Source organism: Cetorhinus maximus, chromosome 1 (assembly GCF_964194155.1).
Source record: "Cetorhinus maximus chromosome 1, sCetMax3.hap1.1, whole genome shotgun sequence".
Taxonomy (NCBI): Eukaryota; Metazoa; Chordata; class Chondrichthyes; order Lamniformes; family Cetorhinidae; genus Cetorhinus; species Cetorhinus maximus.
Genome location: NC_135879.1, coordinates 174,707,177 through 174,726,244, shown reverse-complemented (window position 1 = coordinate 174,726,244; position 19,068 = coordinate 174,707,177). Strand labels below are relative to the sequence as shown.

Here is a 19,068-nt window from a genome sequence, read left to right as displayed (position 1 = left end):
TTCCTGAATCCAGAAAATCAGCCAATTTTGAGCCTCTCTCTACATTGGAGAATTCTGGCCTCCATGTATTTAGAGTAACAAAATCTCAACAAGAAGTTTCTAATTTTTAAAAATTCATTCATGGGATGTGGAAATCGCCAGCTAGGCCAGCATTTATTGCACATCCTAATTGCCCTTGAGAAGGTGGTGGTGAACTGCCTTCTTGAACCACTGCAGTCCGTGTAGTGTAGGTATACCCACAGTACTTTTAGGAAAGGAGCTCCAGGATTTTGACCCAGCAAAAGTAAAGGAATGGCGATGTCTTTCCAAGTCAGGGTGATGTGTGGCTTATCGGGGAACTTGCAGGTCGTGGTGTTCCCAAGCATCTGCTGTCCTTGTCCTAGTTGGTAGCGGTTGTGGGTTTGGAAAGTTGCTGTCTAAGGAGCCTTGGTGAGTTCCTGCAGTGCATCTTGTAGATAGTACACACTGCTGCCACTGTGCATTGGCAGTAGATGGAGTGTCCAAAGCCTGTCCACCATCTACAACGCACAAGTCAGGAGTGTGATGGAATACTCCCCACTTGCTTGGATGAGTGCAGCTCCCTCAACTCTCAAGAAGCTTGACACAGTTCAGCACAAAGCAGCCTGCTTGATTGGCACCACATTCACAAACATTCACTCCCTCCGCCACTGACGCACAGTAGCAGCAGTGTGCACCATCTACAAGATGCACTGCAGGAATTCGCCAAGGATCCTTCAACAGCAACTTCCAAACCCATGACCACTACCATCTAAAAGGACAAGTGCAGCAGATACATGGGAACATCACCACCTGGAAGTTCCCCTCCAAGTTACTCACCACCCTGACTTGGAAGTATATCACTGTTCCATCACTGTCGCTGGGTCAACACCCTGGAACTCCCTCCCGAAGAGCACTGTGGGTGTACCTACACCACATGGACTGCAGCGGTTCAAGAAGGCAGCTCACTACCACCTTTTCAAGGGCAACTAGGGATGGGCAATAAACGCTGGCCCAGCCAGTGAACTGCACATCCTGTGAATGAATAATAAATAAAACATACATTTGACCCTGAACTCATCTTTTAACCCCACATCCACTCCATCATCATGCCTGCCTAATTTCATCTCTGTAATATTTCTGGTATCTGCTACGGCCTCAAGTCCTCTGCTGCTGGAACCCTAACTCGCCATATTTGATGCTTAGATGCCCATTATACACCTGTGGATCAGATATGGCCAACACATTTCTCAGCCAATATGTAATTTGCCGATGTTGTTGCCAAATTGGCAACTAATTCTGATTTCATATTCAGCTTTCAGTGGTAAAACATAACAAATGGCAAAGCATTCACTTGGCAGAAAGCATTGCTGAATTTGATTATCCGTGAGTTATGTTTGGTGCATTGCTGCTGATTCTGCAAAAAATGAGTAGTAAAATAACCAGGCAGAGATTGAATAACAGGAAAATTAGTTGTGCAGCAGTGATAAACAAAATTTACTTTAAAAAAGGGACAGAAAATGTTGGAAACACTTGGGGTCAATAAGTATCTGTGGAGGAAGAGAAGCTGAGAACATTCTCATGTGATCAGAGCAGGATAAAAGGCAATTAAATAGAGGTGTTTAAAATTGAGGGCTTGTGTCAGAGTACATAGGGAGAAACTGCAGGGGGTTGAGCATGGGAGGTCAGCAACCCGAAGATAACATAATTGACAAAAGAATCAATGGGGCACGGGGTGGGCGGAGGTTGATGAGATTTTTCTTTTTGGCAGGAAGTTGTTAAGATCTGGAATCGTCATGAAAATGATATATTTTTCATTATATTATTGTGACTTATTGTAACTAAGGTTAATAAGGGTGAGTATGGATGATTCTGTCTGTCTCTGATTTAATTGAATTGGAGTCAGCTAGATTGCAAGCTTGAAATTATCAAAAGGAGTTAGGTGTAGAAGGGTTCTTGAAACGTTAATTGGTAAACATGGATGAGCTCTTAGCATATAAGGTGTGAAGGAGTTGTTTGGATTTCAAATGGATGGTGGGATGTTTACAACTGGCGACATAAGCAAGGCCAAGCAGTGTGTTTATTTTAGCAAAAGGAAAGAGGTCATATTGGCAACATGAAAGAATTTTATATTAAGGGATAAGTAAATTTGCAAAGACATATGTAACAATGGGATTTACTGGTTAAAGAAAGAGAAACATATATAAAGAGGAATGAAAGGCTATGTTAAGGTGGGGGCATGTAAGATCTAACAGGAGTGTGTGAAACAGCCTTGGAGAAGCCTCCAGTCATGTTTGCAAAAGTCTGCTGTGTCCAGTAACTAAAGTTGGAGAAAAGCCTTTGGAATTCCACTGTTGTGTGGGTGCTGTGGTAACCTGCTGACTTGCCTTTTAAATCAGGTTATTAGGATTTGTTATAGTATTAAGTAACTGTAATCTAATGTATGTGCTTGAAACCTTTTGTTAATAAATGCTTTAATTATTTTTTTAAAATCTCAAGGTGTTACTGCTGAATTCAGGGCCCAAATCTTCTCATAATAAATACAAATTGCAAAACTGTTGTGATAGCATGGCCAAGTTTCCCTTGTGGACTTGGTCCACCTGGCACACATACCTGCTATGTCATAACAGAATGCAATGCCTTAAAAGGGTCGTGGAAGCAGAAGAGGAACTTTCAAAAGGAAATTGAATAAATACTTGAAAAGAAAAAATGCAGTGCTATGGGGAAAGAGCAGGGGCATGGGACTAATTGGCAAGCTCTACCAAAGAATTGGCATAGTCACAATAAATTGTCTTCTTTGTGTGGTATGATTCCATATTTCGATAAAGCTTCACTGCTAAATTGTCTGTTCTTCACAAGTACCGATAGTTCTGCTGTTCCCAGCATTGTCTATTTTTGTTTCAGTTGAGGTTTTCTGCTTTTTAAAAAATACACTTTAATATTAAAGGGTGATATTTAGTGGAGACAACAGGCATCTCACCTGGCTGGAGAGCCATCGAGACCCCCACGTTGCCTCTTTTTTGGAAGATCCACTGCATTAAGTGTCAATCAGCGGAAAGCCTGCCTTGGGATCAAGGACCCCTGAAGAAAAGGCCCTTCCCGCCAAGAGCTGCTCGCCAGTCAGAGGCCGGCAGCTCTCCTTTGCTCAGCATTGCCACTGATGAGAAGGTGGCTGCTGTTGATACTACAGCCTCCCGAAGCCAAAGAACACCTTGAACCCAGACGAGGGTGAGTGCTGTTTGGAAGGGGTAGGGGTCATAGGGGAGGGGGTTTGGGACCAAGCACAGCAGGGAGTGGCTTGCAGCTAGTCCTCGCCTTTTGACTCTGTTGTGCAGGCACTCCTGCCAATGTGAAGGCCACCCCCACCCCCACCCCTCCCCCACTGGAAGGCCGCAAGCAAACAAACCAGGGTTTGCCTTTCAGGCTTCCCCTGGCTGAATACCAGTGGTGGCGGGATGAGGCCCTTAAGTGTGTGCACTAATTGCCCACTTAATACTGTCAATTGGCAGTGGGGCGGAAAGGCTGCCCACAGGCCTTCCTGCCATGGACCAAACTCACCATGGGTGATGGCATTAAATTCTGCCCAAAGCAGCAGCATAAGCCATCAACTGGGCACAGGGCCTCAGAACTTAATGAAGAGACTATATTGTACTAGCAATTTTAATTCATTATGAATTTAAAAAAAAATTATTAGAGGTTTTTGGATGTACAAAGAGCACCTTGATGATTATCATTAGGGAGCCAGCCTCTAGCCTCCAGTGTTGTACTAATATATTGACACTTTCAAGAGAAGGGATAGTAACACAGAAAAACCAGCTTATTTTCAAATTCAGCATCATTCCAGATGGAGGCTGGAAATGCCTTTGGAAATGTCCTCAGCCGTTGTAACATCATTGAATCCAAGGTGGCAGCCCACGTTGTTCAGATTTCCAGTGAAGTTAAGACATCAGGGCAGGAGCAGCACTGTGGAAATTCCTGGTTGTAACATAACTTGTGTTGGAATATTGCCACTCACACAGAGACAGATTTTAAAACAACACAAGGCCTCACCTATTTCCTGGAAAAACAGAAAAGGTTGGTAATACTCAGAAGATCAAGCAGCACCTGCGGAGAGAGAAACAGCTTTAATGGGCAAGATTTTACCACAGGCTTCAGGACTCTGATATCTGGACGAAATATGAGTCCTAAGTCTGCACTTGCTGGTAGCCTCCTCCGAGCTAGCTGTCAAATGGTGGGCAGGATGTCGATGCTGCCAACTCTATCAGAGGGTTGGCAACTCTTGAAGCTTGGCAGCCCCAACGGGAGATAGGGTGGGCACTGCTGAAGCAGGCTGGGGATCAAGGAATAATAAGTTTTAAATTAAAGATCAGAAAGACCAAGCAAGTGGACACCTACAGATGGTCAATTAGGACCCTGGGGGGTGTTCTCCCCTCCCCGCGACCCTTTCTTCGGGCCGCGGAGCCTCCTGCTGCCGCAAGGAAGCCACTTCCATGAGACTGGTGGTCCCTTCCTGCAGCTGTGGGTGGGGGAGTGGTGGTGTGGCAGCTCCATTGTGGTTATGGTTGTTGAAGGCCAATCATCTCAGCCCCAAGGCATTGCAGCAGGAGTTCCTCAGGCAGTGTCCAGGCCCAATCATCTTCCGCTGCTTCATCAGTGTCCTTTCGTCCATCATAAGGCCAGAAGTGGGGATATTCACTGATTATTGTACCATATTCACAAATCTTCAGATGTTGAAGCAGTCCCTGCCCACGTGCAATAAGAACTGGACAACATTCAGGTTTGAGCTGAGAAATGGCAAATAACATTCATGCCACACCAGTGCTTATGAGGAATGGTTGGACAGGTTGGGTCTGTACCCATGGGAGTTTAGAAGAATGAGAGGTGATCTTATTGAAAGATATAGATCCTAATGGGACTTGACAGGGTAAATGCTGAAAGGATGTTTCCTCTTGTGGAAGAGGCTAGAACTAAGGGACATAGTTTAAAAATAAGGGGTCTTCCATTTAAGACAGAGATGAGGAGAATTTTTTTCTCTCAGGGTGTTGCGAGTCTGTGGAATTCTCTTCCCCAGAAATCAGTGGAGGATTGAATACTTTTAAGGAAGAGTTAGATAGATTTTTGGCTAACAAGGGAGTCAAAGGGCATAGTAGGTAGGCAGGAAAGTGGAATTGAGGCCACAATCAGATCAACCATGATCTTATCAAGTAGCAGAGCAGGCTCAAGGGGCTGAATGGCCTACTCCTGCTCCTAATTTTGTATGTTTGTAAGTATGTATGTTCACATATTCGTAGGCAATGACCACCTACAACAAAGGAGATTCTACCATCATAACATCTAACATTCAATGGCATTACCATCACTGAATTCGCCACTATCAACATCCTGGGGGGTTACCATTGACCAGAAACTGAACTGGACCAGCCATATAAATACTGTGGCTGCAAGAGCAGGCCAGAGGTTAGGAATCCTCTGGCAAATAACTCACCCCCTGACTTCCCAAAGCCTGCCCACCATCTACAAGGTAAAAGTCAGTAGTGTGATGGAATCATCTCCTCTAGCCTGGAGGAGTGCAGCTCCCACAACTCTCAAGAAGCTTGACACCATCCAGGACAAAGCAGCCAACTTGATTGGACCCCATCTACTGCCTTAAACATTCACTCCTTCCGCCACCGATGCACAGTGGCAGCGGTGTGTACCATCTACAAAATAGATGGCAGCAACTCACCAATCTGCTGACCTCTAGCAACTAGAAGGATAGGGGCAACAGTTGCATGGAGACACCACTACCTGCAAGTTCCCCTCTAAGCCACCCACCATCCTGACTTGGAACTATACTACCATTCTTTCACTGCCACTGGATCAAAATCCTGGAACTCCCTTCCTAACAGCACTGTGGATGTATCTACACCACATGGACTGCTGTTGTTCAAAAAGGCAGCTCACCACCACCTTTGCAAGGGCAATTAGGGATGGGCAACAAATGCTGGTCTTGCCAGCAATGCCCATATCCCATGAAAGACCAGTGGTCTGGAAAAAAAATCCCCTTATTAGGGCCTTTAATCATTTAAATAGGTTGCCTGCCACTGTTCGGAGGACAGCCGGACCTAGCACTGGGAAACTTCCCTGGTAGCAGGAACGCGCTGGTGAGCCCTGCTACTCATTGGCCCCTCTGCCTCCCAGCCCACCATTTTGGGGCCGGGAATATTCCTAACCAACATTTCAGGTCAGTGAACTCTCATCACTGGCATTTCCTGGCATTAACTGAGGCCATGGGTCTCATTTTCTTTGTCAGCATTTGCGAGAAGCAGCAGGAACACATTCAGGAATTAGGGCCCACCATGATTTTCTATCTATTACGTTAAATGGAAGTTCTGTTTATGAAGCTGGAGGTGAAAATTTCTCGATATATGTGTTGTGTCTTATTCTATAAGCAATATTTACAACAATGTAAAGACTTTACAATGAAGAGGACTGCCTGTGTCAGCAAACCAGAAATTTGTGTACTAAAAATGAATCTGTTCAGTATATGTTTGCTGATGTGCCTGGAATCCACAGTCCTAATATCTTGTTAACTGGTTAAGGCACCAATGTTTTGTAGCTGCAAGTGTGACAGCAGCTTGAGCTTACTACATTGCTCCATTTGTTTTAAAAAGACTGCCAGAATAATGTTTGTGAGCAAGCCCCTCGGGTCAGGCATGTTGTTGATTTCTGTATGTTAATTGCTCAATTACAGTGATATTAGCATGGCTTTTGCAATTTAAATATGGGCCCATGAGTTTCCTCATCTTTCTGGAGCGTGCCAGTTAAAGTAAAGTGAGAACACAATGGTTATACAGGGCATTGGTGAGACCACAGGGCATTGGTCTCCCTGTTTAAGGAAGGATATAAATATGTTGGAGGCAGCTCAGAGGAGATTTATAGATTGATAGCTGGATTGAGCGGGTTGTCTTATAAGGGAAGGTTAGACAGGCTGGGCTTGTTTCCATTGGAGTTTAGAAGAGTGAGGGGTGACTTGATTGAAGCATATAAGTTCCTAAATGATCTTGACAAGTTGGAAGTCGAAAGGATGTTCCCTCTTGTGGGTGAGTCCAGAACTAGAGGGCACTGTTTTAAAATTAGGGGTCACCCTTTTAGGACAGAGATGAGGAGAAATTATTTCTCTCAGAGGGTTGTGCGACTTTGGAATTCTCTGCCTCAGAAGATGGTGGAGGCGAGGTCATTGAATATTTTTAAGACAGAGGCAGATAGATTCTTAACAAAAACAGAATTACCTGGAAAAACTCAGCAGGTCTGGCAGCATCGGTGGAGAAGAAGAGTCGACGTTTCGAGTCCACATGACCCTTCTGTTCAACAGAAGGGTCATGTGGACTCGAAACGTCGACTCTTTTCTTCTCCACCGATGCTGCCAGACCTGCTGAGTTTTTCCAGGTAATTCTGTTTTTGTTTTGGATTTCCAGCATCCGCAGTAGCTTTTTGTTTGCAGATAGATTCTTGTTAGGCAAGGGAATCAAAGGTTATCGGGGGTAAATGGGAATGTGAACTTCGAAACACAAATAGATCAGCCATGATCTTATTGAATGGCGGAGCAGGCTCGAGGGGCCGAATTGTCTTCTTCTCCTATTTTGTACGTTTGGATGTTTGTATGTAACTGAGGCGATTCAAAGCATGACAGGAAAATATGCCAGTAAGTACTGAAACCTCACAGCTGCTTTCTTGTTTGAAAGGCTTTGTTCACAGTTCTTGTGCTGAGAGGTTCCTTTTGCACACTTTGAAGGTTAATTTGACAACTTTAGAGATTTGCAAGTCTAATCTCCTCTTAGGAGCTGTGATCTCTCACCTCAGCAAGGGTGCCTCTTGTGCTGTTTTACTTTGGACTTCAGATAAGGACAAGATGAACAGCAGCAATAGCAGCATCAGCAGGAAAAGAATCAGCAGAAAGAGCAGCAGTAGTTGCAGCAACAACAGCCTCCTCCACAGGCGAGCAGAGAGGTGCAACCAGCAGGAGACCATACCTGGCACATTCTATGGTGCTGCTCCAGAGTATCTGTTTTGTCAATGACCTCCGAGGCTCAGCATCTGAGTGCAGCTGAGCAGAGCTTGCAGCACCCTGTGGCCTCCAAAGTCAGACTCTCCACTTTTCTCCCTGGCTCCATCATCTCACTTGCTCATTTATGAATGTGAGACACCATGTGAAAATCTAGCTATCTGCCTTACTGGTCCCACTGAAGTTTGAGTATCTGAGTTGTTGGATACTCTGCATGAGTACTGTAATGATTCCCCCTCAGAGGACTTCTCTGAGGATTTGTTGTTGTCTTTCTGGATCACTTTCTGCAGGACTCTTAAAGGTCCCGTTGGAGATTAAAGACAAGAAGTAGAACTGCCAAGTAAGAATATTTTAAATATTCATTTTGTACATGATCGTATGCTGACAGCACGGCTGAGTGATGTATGATTTTTGGCTGTCTGATATTTAATTCTGTCGCCAGATAGTGAGGAGGTCCCGATCTCCCCATTTCTGATGGCTGAGCACACTGAAATTCTGTGGATGTCCAGTACATCTTCCACTGCAGCTGTTATTTGGCTCTGTCTCTGCCTCATGTTCTGTGCTCTCTTCTCCTGCAAGGAGGAAAAGTAGAGGCACATTAGTGAGAGTAAAGGCATGTGTTGAACAGGTAGAATGGAGACTTTATTCTGAGGGTGCCTATGAAGGAGAGATGTGATCTTTTATGAAAATGAGCCTGTGTCAGTCCTGGATGGACAGATGAGGATGTGAGGAAGATCTTAGACAGAGGGGGATGAGTGTACCTGCAAGGTAAGTTGGTGTGAGTGATGAACTGAAATAGGCTTGAGAAGGCAGAGTGAGGCGATTGGGGTAACGTGCACTGCACTCACCTTCTCTGCCCTGCTTCGATTACTAAGTCGCTTTCCTTGAATCTGAGTGGACACTGCACTCCTGCTGCTGACCATATGGGTAATGTCCAGCCATGCCTCCTTTGTTTCACTGGCTGGCTTCTTCCTCTCGTCAGTAGAGTACCTCCCTCTGGCCCTTATAGCCCCAGCATTCCATCCAGGGTTATGTCACTAAAATCAACTGCAGCTTTTGAATATGTGTGCTCCATTCTGTCAACTCATTCTATTCTGTTTCCAACTCTGGAACACTTTACATTGTATGTTTCCTTTAAATACTGGAATTAAAATAATTAAAATTAATTCATGCGGGTTATCATCACACCTGCTGAAGCTAATTGTGGTAATGTAGTGGCTGGGTTAAAAAGCTGCACTTACTTCTGAGTTTTTAAAATGTTTGTAATCCCAAACTCCCAACCCTACCCCTCCCCACTGCATTCTTGCTGCCAATGGGTTGGAAATTGGGTCCACCTCAGTTACCACATTCGAAGCTTATTGTCCTGGACCCTTCTAGCTTTCAAGTAAGAAATTACTTGAGACACAATCCTTTGAAATTATTTGACCCATTCCTTTAAGATGAACCCTTGCTGACCACTTTTATTTACTGTTAAGACAACAATAAGTGTTGAGCCTTGAAAGTGAAAACTCTTGATAGTTGCTTAACCGCATTCTTTAAAAGGACAGTCCCAGAAATTCAGGCACTGGCCATGTCAGTTGCACACGTAGATAGAAAAAATACAATTAGTTCTTTTCATGAGGGAACTTCTCTTTGCAGTGATTAACTGAGAAACTGCTTTAGCTTTGAATATATAGTAACATTCAACATATTGGACAATGCTTGTTCAGAATGCACTGTAACTCCTGACACCAATTGGCCAGGTCCCAGGAACAGTTATACATGTGCATTCAGTTCGCACTGCATCCATTGGCGCATGCACAGTTTCTCCCAGTGTTGACATTTGGCTAACAGCTTGCCCATCACTCTGCCTCCACCTCTCGCTGACTGCAGCTTGGGTAGCCATCCTGTCTGCTGTTGCCATGCTCCCTCTGACAACTCTCGCTCACCCCCTCTCCTGGACCCTCGCTTCCCCTCTCCTGCACTCTGTACCACGGGGTGCTCCAGTCTCCGGCTGTTGCCAGCCATGGCCTACTGGGCTCCATCTCACTCCTGACGGGACTTAGAACCTCACTCTCTAACCCAGCAGACCTGGGTTCTTCTTCCCTTTGATCATACTCCACATGTATTTTTAAAAAAATACCAATTGCAGGTGAAGTGAGATTCCTGAGACCCTGCTCCAATGCTGGGAGTGTAGGGCCCTGAGATCTGGGCCACCAGTTTGTGGCATCCTTGACTAGGGTGACCAGATTTTTAAAATTCAAAACTGGAGCACATTAAAAACCTTTGAGAAGGCCGGACTCTGTGATGATGCACATGTTGGGTGACCAATGGTAGGAGTCTGGTGGAGGTGCAATTGAAGGTAGTCACTTGTTGACATCTCCCAGAACATGACCAGCCAGGATTTGCAACCCTAAAGACACTCAATTATTGACGATAACAGTTGTGAACCAGACTTTTGTTCCAATAACATTTCTGGCTCATTTTCTGAAAAAAACTGAACGCTTTGTTTTTCACAAGATCCCAGAATCCTCTATTCTGCTCTAGCTTTATTGTGCAATGCACAATGGTTCTAACAATAGACATTACCTGCCAGAAGCTGGAATTTAGATGAGCAAATGTACCTCAAGTGTGGAAGATTTAGCATAAAAGCACACAATCTTTCAGTGAGAAATTTGGTTGAACATGCCAAGGCTCAACCAAACTTGCCGGCTACCTTCCGCAGCGTTGATTGGTGGTTTACTGATGGGTGCTGTCCAACTATGTCTTCAAGTAGGGCTTGCAGTTGGTGGACACAACTGTCAATCTCCTGTCATCACCCAGAGGCTGATTCCCTCCCAGCCTCCAGCTGGTCATGGGGTTAATTTATAGGAGGTCATGAGGGTAAATTAATCCTAATAACTCCTATACATTACCCCAACTAACTCGTAAAAGTTACCCCAAGTAACTTCTATAAATTAAACCCCTGTGCCTCCTATAAATCAGTACCTCCCCACTGGCCTCATGCTCTCCACCGTCGGCCTGCAGCTCTCCCCCGTTCTCCCCTGCCGGTTCCAGCTCTTCCCCACTCTCCCCCACAGACCCCTGCCTCTCCCCAACTCTCCCCTGCCTCTTTCCAGCTCTCCCCCACCCTCCCTTGCCGACCTTCAGCTATCCCCGACTCTTCCTGGCCGGCCTCCGGCTCTACCCGACTCTCTCCCTGCCGGCTTCTGGCTCTCCTCCACTCTCCCCCTGCCAGCCTCCAACTCTCCCTGCTCTGCCCCCGCCAGCTCCTGGCTCTCCCCCACTCTCTTCTGCTGGCCTCCAGCTCTCTCCCGCCGGACCCCAGTTCTGCCCCACTCTCCCCCCGTCGGCTTCTGGCTCTCCCCGCGCTGGCCTCCTTCATAGAAGGCCAATCGAAAAAATTGGATTGTCGGTACTGATGGAATGACCAGTCAGGACACTGAAAGGCGAGCCAACCAAGAGCAATGAGAGGCCATCCCTTTGAAAACAGTCCATTTTGGGGCAAAAACGATCTGCCCCCGGTGCCAGCTCTGGTGGCCATTCAGAAGGATTTCTGCGTAGGCAGGAGCATCCCATTGCAGCTGCTTAGCTGTTGGGCAGTTAGTGGCATTCCAGTTCACAGGGTGCAGCCAGCAAGGTTTTGTTTTGGGTTTACCAACAGTAAATGGAGAGCGAGGTAAAGGGGAGGGGAGTGGAAGTAAACTGAAGAAAAACTGATGCTGTGCAAAAAGGTGAAGTGCTGCTGGAAATCTCTGATATAGTTCATGTGATGAGAGAAAAGTTGCAAACCGGGACATTTGAGCTATTCTGAACATATTTTCGGGACACTGGAACGTTTCATGAAAAACCGGGACCATCACGCTAAAAGCAGGATATCTGATCACTGTGTCCCTGACCCAGTCCTGAATCCTTGGGTCAGGGTAATTTTTAAAGAGAATATGATGCCCATGCCATTTGGAATGTTACTGCGGTATTTGCCTTGTCAGGGACTTCATAATTCAGGAGCTTCTCATTTCAGTTGAAGATGAGAACATTACACCTTTTTAAAATATTTAAATGCAGGTGGAGTTTCTTTCCCCAACATTTTTTAGTGTTTTACTTCACCATTGCCAGGTTATTTGTATGCGCTGGTATAAACTACCAGGTACACGGTTAATGGCTGTGAGGTCCTATCCCTTTAAAGCCATCTGTCTGGGTTTACTGACACTCGACTTGTTTTTATCACATTTCTTCAGGAGCATATTTAATTGCATTTCAGTTTAATTTAGCCTTTTTCTTTCTTTTTCTTTTCATCTCTTACCCTTGTTAGTCATGGGAATTCTACTATGAATTGCTACAACCTTGCTGGCAGGATTGACATTTCTTCTGAGATTCCTATTACCTTCTAGGATCCAGGGGAGACAAGGAGGATGCCCATGGCAGTAATCAGACAGAGAGAGCTTTCTGTACTTGAGGCACTGTCCTACCTATTACCCAGGTAGGCTGGTCCACAGAACTCTTTGGGCCAGTCAGAGGAGACTTGATTGGCGAGGCCTTCTCCAATTTAGGAGTATATCCTTGAGCTTCAATGTGCACTAGCATCAAAGGAATCTTGTGAGTTTTGGGGTTGAATAAGCGCATGTATCAATAGACATGCCCACAGCTTGCAACCCAGTAGGTGACTGTGCATCATGCAGCTAGATTGTTTCACAATGAATTGTGCATTTTGGTTTCAGAAGATGAATGTGGCAAGTTTTTCGGTTATATAGTACTATGAGGTAAGTTTTGTCTTTAGCTCAGAGCTTTGCATAACAGGGTACCCATTTTGGTCCAGCCAAATTGACATTCATAAGGTGATAAAGGCCTCAATTGACTTAGCCACCCTGTTAAAGTTGACAGACCTTGCATTTTCATTGGAACCTTCCCTTGGACACCCAGAGTGCCTGCTCATTTCAGCCACTGGTTCTTCTGATAATGTGTTACATGAGGAGGGGGTGAAATGACTCCCCTATTCTCCCACTCCAGGTCTGACTGTAACAGGGTGTTTTGTGAATTTAGAGAGGATATACTTTGTCAAAGCTGCAAGAGCACCACTATTTATGCTTTCAGGTTGTAAAGAATAAGTCAGACAGGTTTTCTTAGGTTAAACAAAGAACAAGATATGTTTATTGAAACTTATTTCCTAAATTAAAAATGAAGACTAGGTAAATCGCAACCACCATTCATATGTCATACGTACTTGCCTGGGCCCACACACACACACTAGCACAGAAGGCAGAATAAGAGGGTAGGCTTAAGGATTTTTTACAGTTTGTGAAGAAGATAAAACAAAGGAGTATACGGTTAGCTGTTCTTTTGGCTGGTCTTAATGTGGTGATTTCATAGAACCATAGAACACTACAGCACAGAAAACAGGCCATTTGGCCCTTCTAGTCTGTGTCGAAATATTATTCCGCTAGTCCCATTGACCTGCACCATTCCATAACCCTCCAGACCTCTCCCATCCATGTATCTATCCAATTTATTCTTAAAACTTAAGAGTGAGCCCGCATTTACCACGTCAAATGGCAGCTCGTTCCACACTCCCACCACTCTCTGAGTGAAGAAGTTCCCCCTAATGTTCCCCCTAAACCTTTCCCCTTTCACCCTAAAGCCATGTCCTCTCGTGTTTATCTCTCCTAATTTAAGTGGAAACAGCCTACTCGCATTTACTCTGTCTATACCCCTCATAATTTTGTAAACTTCTATCAAATCTCCCCTCATTCTTCTACGCTCCAAGGAATAAAGTCCTAACCTGTTTAATATTTCCCTGTAACTCAACTTCTGAAGAGCCGGCAACATCCTAGTAAATCTTCTCTGCACTCTTTCAATCTTACTGATATCCTTCCTGTAGTTAGGCGACCAAGACTGCACACAATACTCCAAAGTTGGCCTCACCAATGTCTTATACAACCTCTCCATAACATCCCAACTCCTATACTCAATACTTTGATTTATGAAGGCCAGTATGCCAAAAGCTTTCTTTACAACATTGTCTACCTGTGACGCCACTTTCAGGGAATTATGTATCTGAACTCCCAGATCCCTTTGTTCCTCCGCACTCCTCAGTGCCCTACCATTTACTGTGTATGTCCTACCTTGGTTTGACCTTCCAAAATGTAACACCTCACACTTTTCCGCATTAAATTCCATCTGCCATTTTGTGGCCCATTTTTCCAGTTGGTCCAGATCACTCTGCAAGCTTTGAAAGCCTTCCTTGCTGTCCACAACGCCTCCAATCTTAGTGTCATCAGCAAACTTGCTGATCCAGTTCACCACATTATCATCCAAATCATTGATATAGACAACAAACAACAATGGTCTCAGCACAGATCCCTGAGGCACACCACTAGTCACAGACCTTCAGTCTGAGAAGCAATCATCCACTACCACTCTGTCTTCTCCCACACAGCCAATTTCGAATCCAGTTTACAACCTCTCCATGAATACCAAGTGTCTGAACCTTCTGAACTAACCTCCCATGTGGGACCTTGTCAAAGGCCTTACTAAAGTCCATGTAGACAACATCCACAGCCTTTTCTTCATCTACTTCCTTGGTAACCTCCTTGAAAAACTCTACAAGGTTCGTTAAACACGACCTACCACGCACAAAGCCATGCTGACTATCCTTAATCAGCCCTTGGCTGTCCAAATAATTATATATCCGATCTCTTAGAACACCTTCCAATAATTTACCTACTACTGACGTCAGGCTCACTGGCCTGTAATTACCTGGTTTACTTTTGGAGCCTTTTTTAAACAACGGAACAACATGGGCTACCCTCCAATCCTCTGGCACCTCACCCGTGGCTAAGGACATTTTAAATATTTCTGCCAGGGCCCCTACAATTTCTACACTAGTCTCCCTCAAGGTCCGAGGGAATATCATGTCAGGCCCGGGGGATTTATCTACCTTTATTCGCTGTAAGGCAGCAAGCAATTCCTCCTCTTTAATCTCTATATGTTCCATGACACTACTGCTTGTTTCCCTTCCTTCCTTATACACTATGCCAGTTTCCTGAGTAAATACTGATGCAAAAAAACTGTTTAAGATTTCCCCCATCTCGTGAGGCTCCACACATAGACAGCCACTCTGATCTTCAAGGGGACCAATTGTGTCCCTTACTATCCTTTTACTCTTAATATACTTGTAGAAACTCTTCGGGTTTACCTTCACATTATCTGCCAAAGCAACCTCATGTCTTTTTGCCTTCCTGATTTCCTTTTTTAGTATTTTCTTACATTTTCTATACTCTACAAGTACTTCATTTGCTCCTTGTTGCCTATACCTGCTATACACCTCTCTCTTCTTCTTAACCAGATCGCCAATATCCCTTGAAAACCAAGGTTTCCTATGCCTGTTAACTTTGCCTTTAATCCTGACAGGAACATGCAAACTCAGCACTCTCAAAATTTCACCTTTGAATGCCTTCCACTTACTGAACACATCCTTGCCAGAAAACAACTTATCCCAATCCACTCTTCCTAGATCCTTTCTCATTTCCACAAAAATGATGTTTTGGCTGTTTTGTTCAGTTGTCTTCCTGGGTATATGGAGCAGAATTCCACATCTTATTCCCAAAAGGTCTTGATTTGCAATAGATTTCTCTTCTTAGGATGGTTACTTTGCAAATCTGGACACAATACTTGTGAGAGAGAGAGAGAGAGAGAGGACAAACAATTGTTTAAGTACAGCATTGTCTTGATTTCTCTCCTGCTTGGTAAACAGGCCCTTAAAGTACCCTGCTGGCTGTATATTCCATAGAAATTCTATCAGTCCATGTCTGCTGCAGTCATTGTTTTTGAACAGCTAATTGCATCTTTATGTCTCATACTAGAAACATTTGAAAAGTTTCAGGATAGCGTAAAACCAACAGGGGATGGGGTCTTTCATGTTCCTCAGGGGGTTGAGTGTCTTTTCTTTCCATCCCACTGGTGGAATGCAAACTGTATATTGTAGCCATCTGGCAGCCTCCATTGTCTTTAGAGGATTTCTGTTTTTTTCTAATCCAGCCAGAAAAAGGAAAATGCGAGATTGTATCTTTTAAAATAAAAGTACATCCTTGTAACATATGCAATTCAAAACCTTATGATATTGTTTGGACCCTGATTGCAGTTTTCATAGACAAGTACACCGAAAAGCAAATTATCTGGTCATTACCATGTTGTTGTTTGTAGGTCCTGGTTATGTATAAATTGATTGCTGTTTTTCCTACTTTACAACAGTGACTATACTTCAAAAGCACTTCATTGGCTGTAAAGCACTTTGGGCCACCCTGAGGCAATAAAAGGCACCATAGGAATGCAATTTCATTAACAGGTGGCAATAGCAGCACTCAATGCCACATGTGCCCACTCTGTTCAGGCTATTCTATATAATTCAACAAATGGAGAGAAATTTCTCATTGTGCTCCCTAAATTGGCTTCATGTTTATTGTATGTTTTTTTCCTCTCTCCAGATATGACTAGAAGGGTCTAGTCAGTGGTATACATGGCAGCACCATGCCTTTATTGGACATCCAGGCCAAATCACAGGCCGTCTGCCTATACTGTGTCAATGTATGGAATCACCCCATAACATGCTGGATAGTCTTTTGAAATAAGAACACTATTTAACTTCTAGGCTGCATGTGTTCATACAATTATGGTATCTTTTCACTTGGCAAACTTAGTTGTGATTGTGATTCCAGGGTAACTATGATGGTGAACTTCATAAGCACCCGCAGCTTGAAGCTGACCTGGCAGCTGTGAGAGAGATCTATGGGCCCGGCGCAGTATCCCTCAGGTAAGCTGTTTGCTGAACAGTCTTTCAGTTATAAGGAATGAGGCTGAATGTGTTCTCAGCTTATTGAGACTTTGTAATGCCTATGCATTTGCGGTTTAGTCACAGCAAAGCTAGGAAAACTACTCCAATGACCAATAATGTGTTTTGTTTTTTTCCAATTTATTGACAACTTTGAGGAAAGGGAGAAAGAGGAACAGACAAATCATGCAATAATGAAAGTTAATTTAGAAACCCACTTTGGAGGTAACCCCAAACAAGGAAATATTTTAGCTTCAGTCTTGCTGGTATTTTTTGAACAGGATTGAAGGATGCTGACATTTGGTGATATCAGTGTGCCTGACATGTTTATTGCTCTATGAGCTGACTGTAATTTATCATCATGCACTACTAAAAGATAAATAAAGCAGCTGAATATTGGATTTATTCAGAGTGTCAGGATCACTTTTAACGGTGTCAAAATGAATGTTATAAATAGAGAGAGCTGGTGGATAGGGACAGTGCTGATAACTCTGTTTTCTATTACTCTTTTTGCTGCTCTTGTTCTTCCATGCCATCAAGCAAGATGATGCTATGATGGAACTTTTCACACTGTAAGCAATCATAGCTGTTACCAAAGGATAGCACAAAGACTGCTTGTTAAAGTGATTTATGGCATTTATGCTCCCAGCCAAAATCTTGAGCTCTTCACACTTCTCTATACCAGGCAATCCAATCCACAATGCCTAACAATTTGGTCCGCAAAACCCAAGTGGCCCACTCACCTGAAGATCATTCCCCAGAAATGGAGCATTAAGTTAAACAATAACACCTAATTCAGAACACTTGTTTTTAAGTTAACTTCAGCAAAGGAAAGATCTGTATAGTTTTATTTTTACTAAATTATTTTTAAGTCTGTAAATTATTGCAGTAATACCATATTTCTTGTATTCAGTTTTCTTTTTATATTTCAATTCTTGAACATGGTCCATAGGTTTACATGATGCCCAGCTAAGTGACTACAAGGAAAAAATAATTTGAATTCAGTATATTTGCCGCATGATTTATGATGTTATCCTAATAAATTGACTACAAAGCATAATTAAAATATAAAACTGGGATGATTTTAAATATACAGTGCTTTTATTCCAAAATAGCCTTTTGTTCCTTTCACGAAGAAAACAACTCCCCAATGATCATATCCCTAATGTAGTTCTGAAACAATAAATGTCAGTTTTCTTTACTAGCATACCTAGATGTTATTACACAGCTACTGAATAATGCATAACTGAATTACAACATTTTGTTAATTCTACAGGTTGTTATAAAATGTTATTTCAAAAATTTATACTGTAAAATGATCTATTTTCTGTAACCATTGTCCTAGGGGAACTTATATTTATAATACTTGGAACTTTACCAGAGAATAGGAGGTTTAGGTAGAGGGGATGGAGGATTTGCAGCTCTGTATCCAGGCAATCTCCAAACACGAGAACATCCAATTGTGAGCTTTAATGGACAAAGTGATATTTCAAAGAGAAAACATATTTAAAGAAAACTGATTTTCATTCGTATTTTAATTTTGGGAGAATTGAATTTCATATTTCCTGAAAAGTCACTAAGCCTCTGTGCTCCGAATATTTTTATTTAAATAAGTATACTTTTATTCAGAGCCTTGTTTATATACTGTTTCTATTCACTAAAACATCCCCTGCTATCAGTTGTGACCTGAAACCTGACTCTATCTTCTTGGAAAGGCTGGACTACAGGGATATTCCCTTAAGTGGCAGAGCAAACCACCATGTTGGGAATATCCTGTTGCATCTTCTTGACTTCAGCAGTTATAAAGGAGGGGGTTGGGTACAGAGCTGCTCCATCACTTGTCTACAAACTTGTCTCTGCACCTTGGGCTTTGTTACCCTTTATTTTTATCTGTCTGTCATTCATCTGTTCCTTTATCTTTGGCATAGTATATCAATAGGTCAAGATGCCTGAGGTGTGCCTCCAAACGTTTACAGATACTGTAATGATAATTTCTTTGTGGAGAGTTGCAAGTCAGGATTGAATAGAGGAGCCATCAGAACTGATGAATATTCTGGCATTTGATTGATACCTTTGAGAATCACTAAGTAAGGACATTTTTCTCAGGGCATTAAATTAGGGGCTCTTCTCATTTTGTACTTTCTAATTGTCTTACAGAAACATAGAAACTAGGAGTAGGAGTAGGCCATTTGGCCCTTCCAGCCTGCTCTGCCATTCAATATGA

The 19,068-nt window shown here is 43.4% G+C and overlaps 1 protein-coding gene across 2 annotated transcripts in view; it reads left to right on the top strand.

The window, feature by feature from the left end:
- The window catches only part of parp8 (poly (ADP-ribose) polymerase family, member 8), a 443,855-nt gene that overhangs the window by 227,120 nt on the left and 197,667 nt on the right, over positions 1-19,068 (top strand). For both annotated transcript variants that reach the window (XM_078550076.1, XM_078550068.1), the window contains exon 7: positions 16,732-16,826. In XM_078550076.1, coding sequence (XP_078406202.1) covers positions 16,732-16,826 — 95 coding nt within the window. The remainder of the gene's footprint in view (positions 1-16,731; positions 16,827-19,068) is intronic.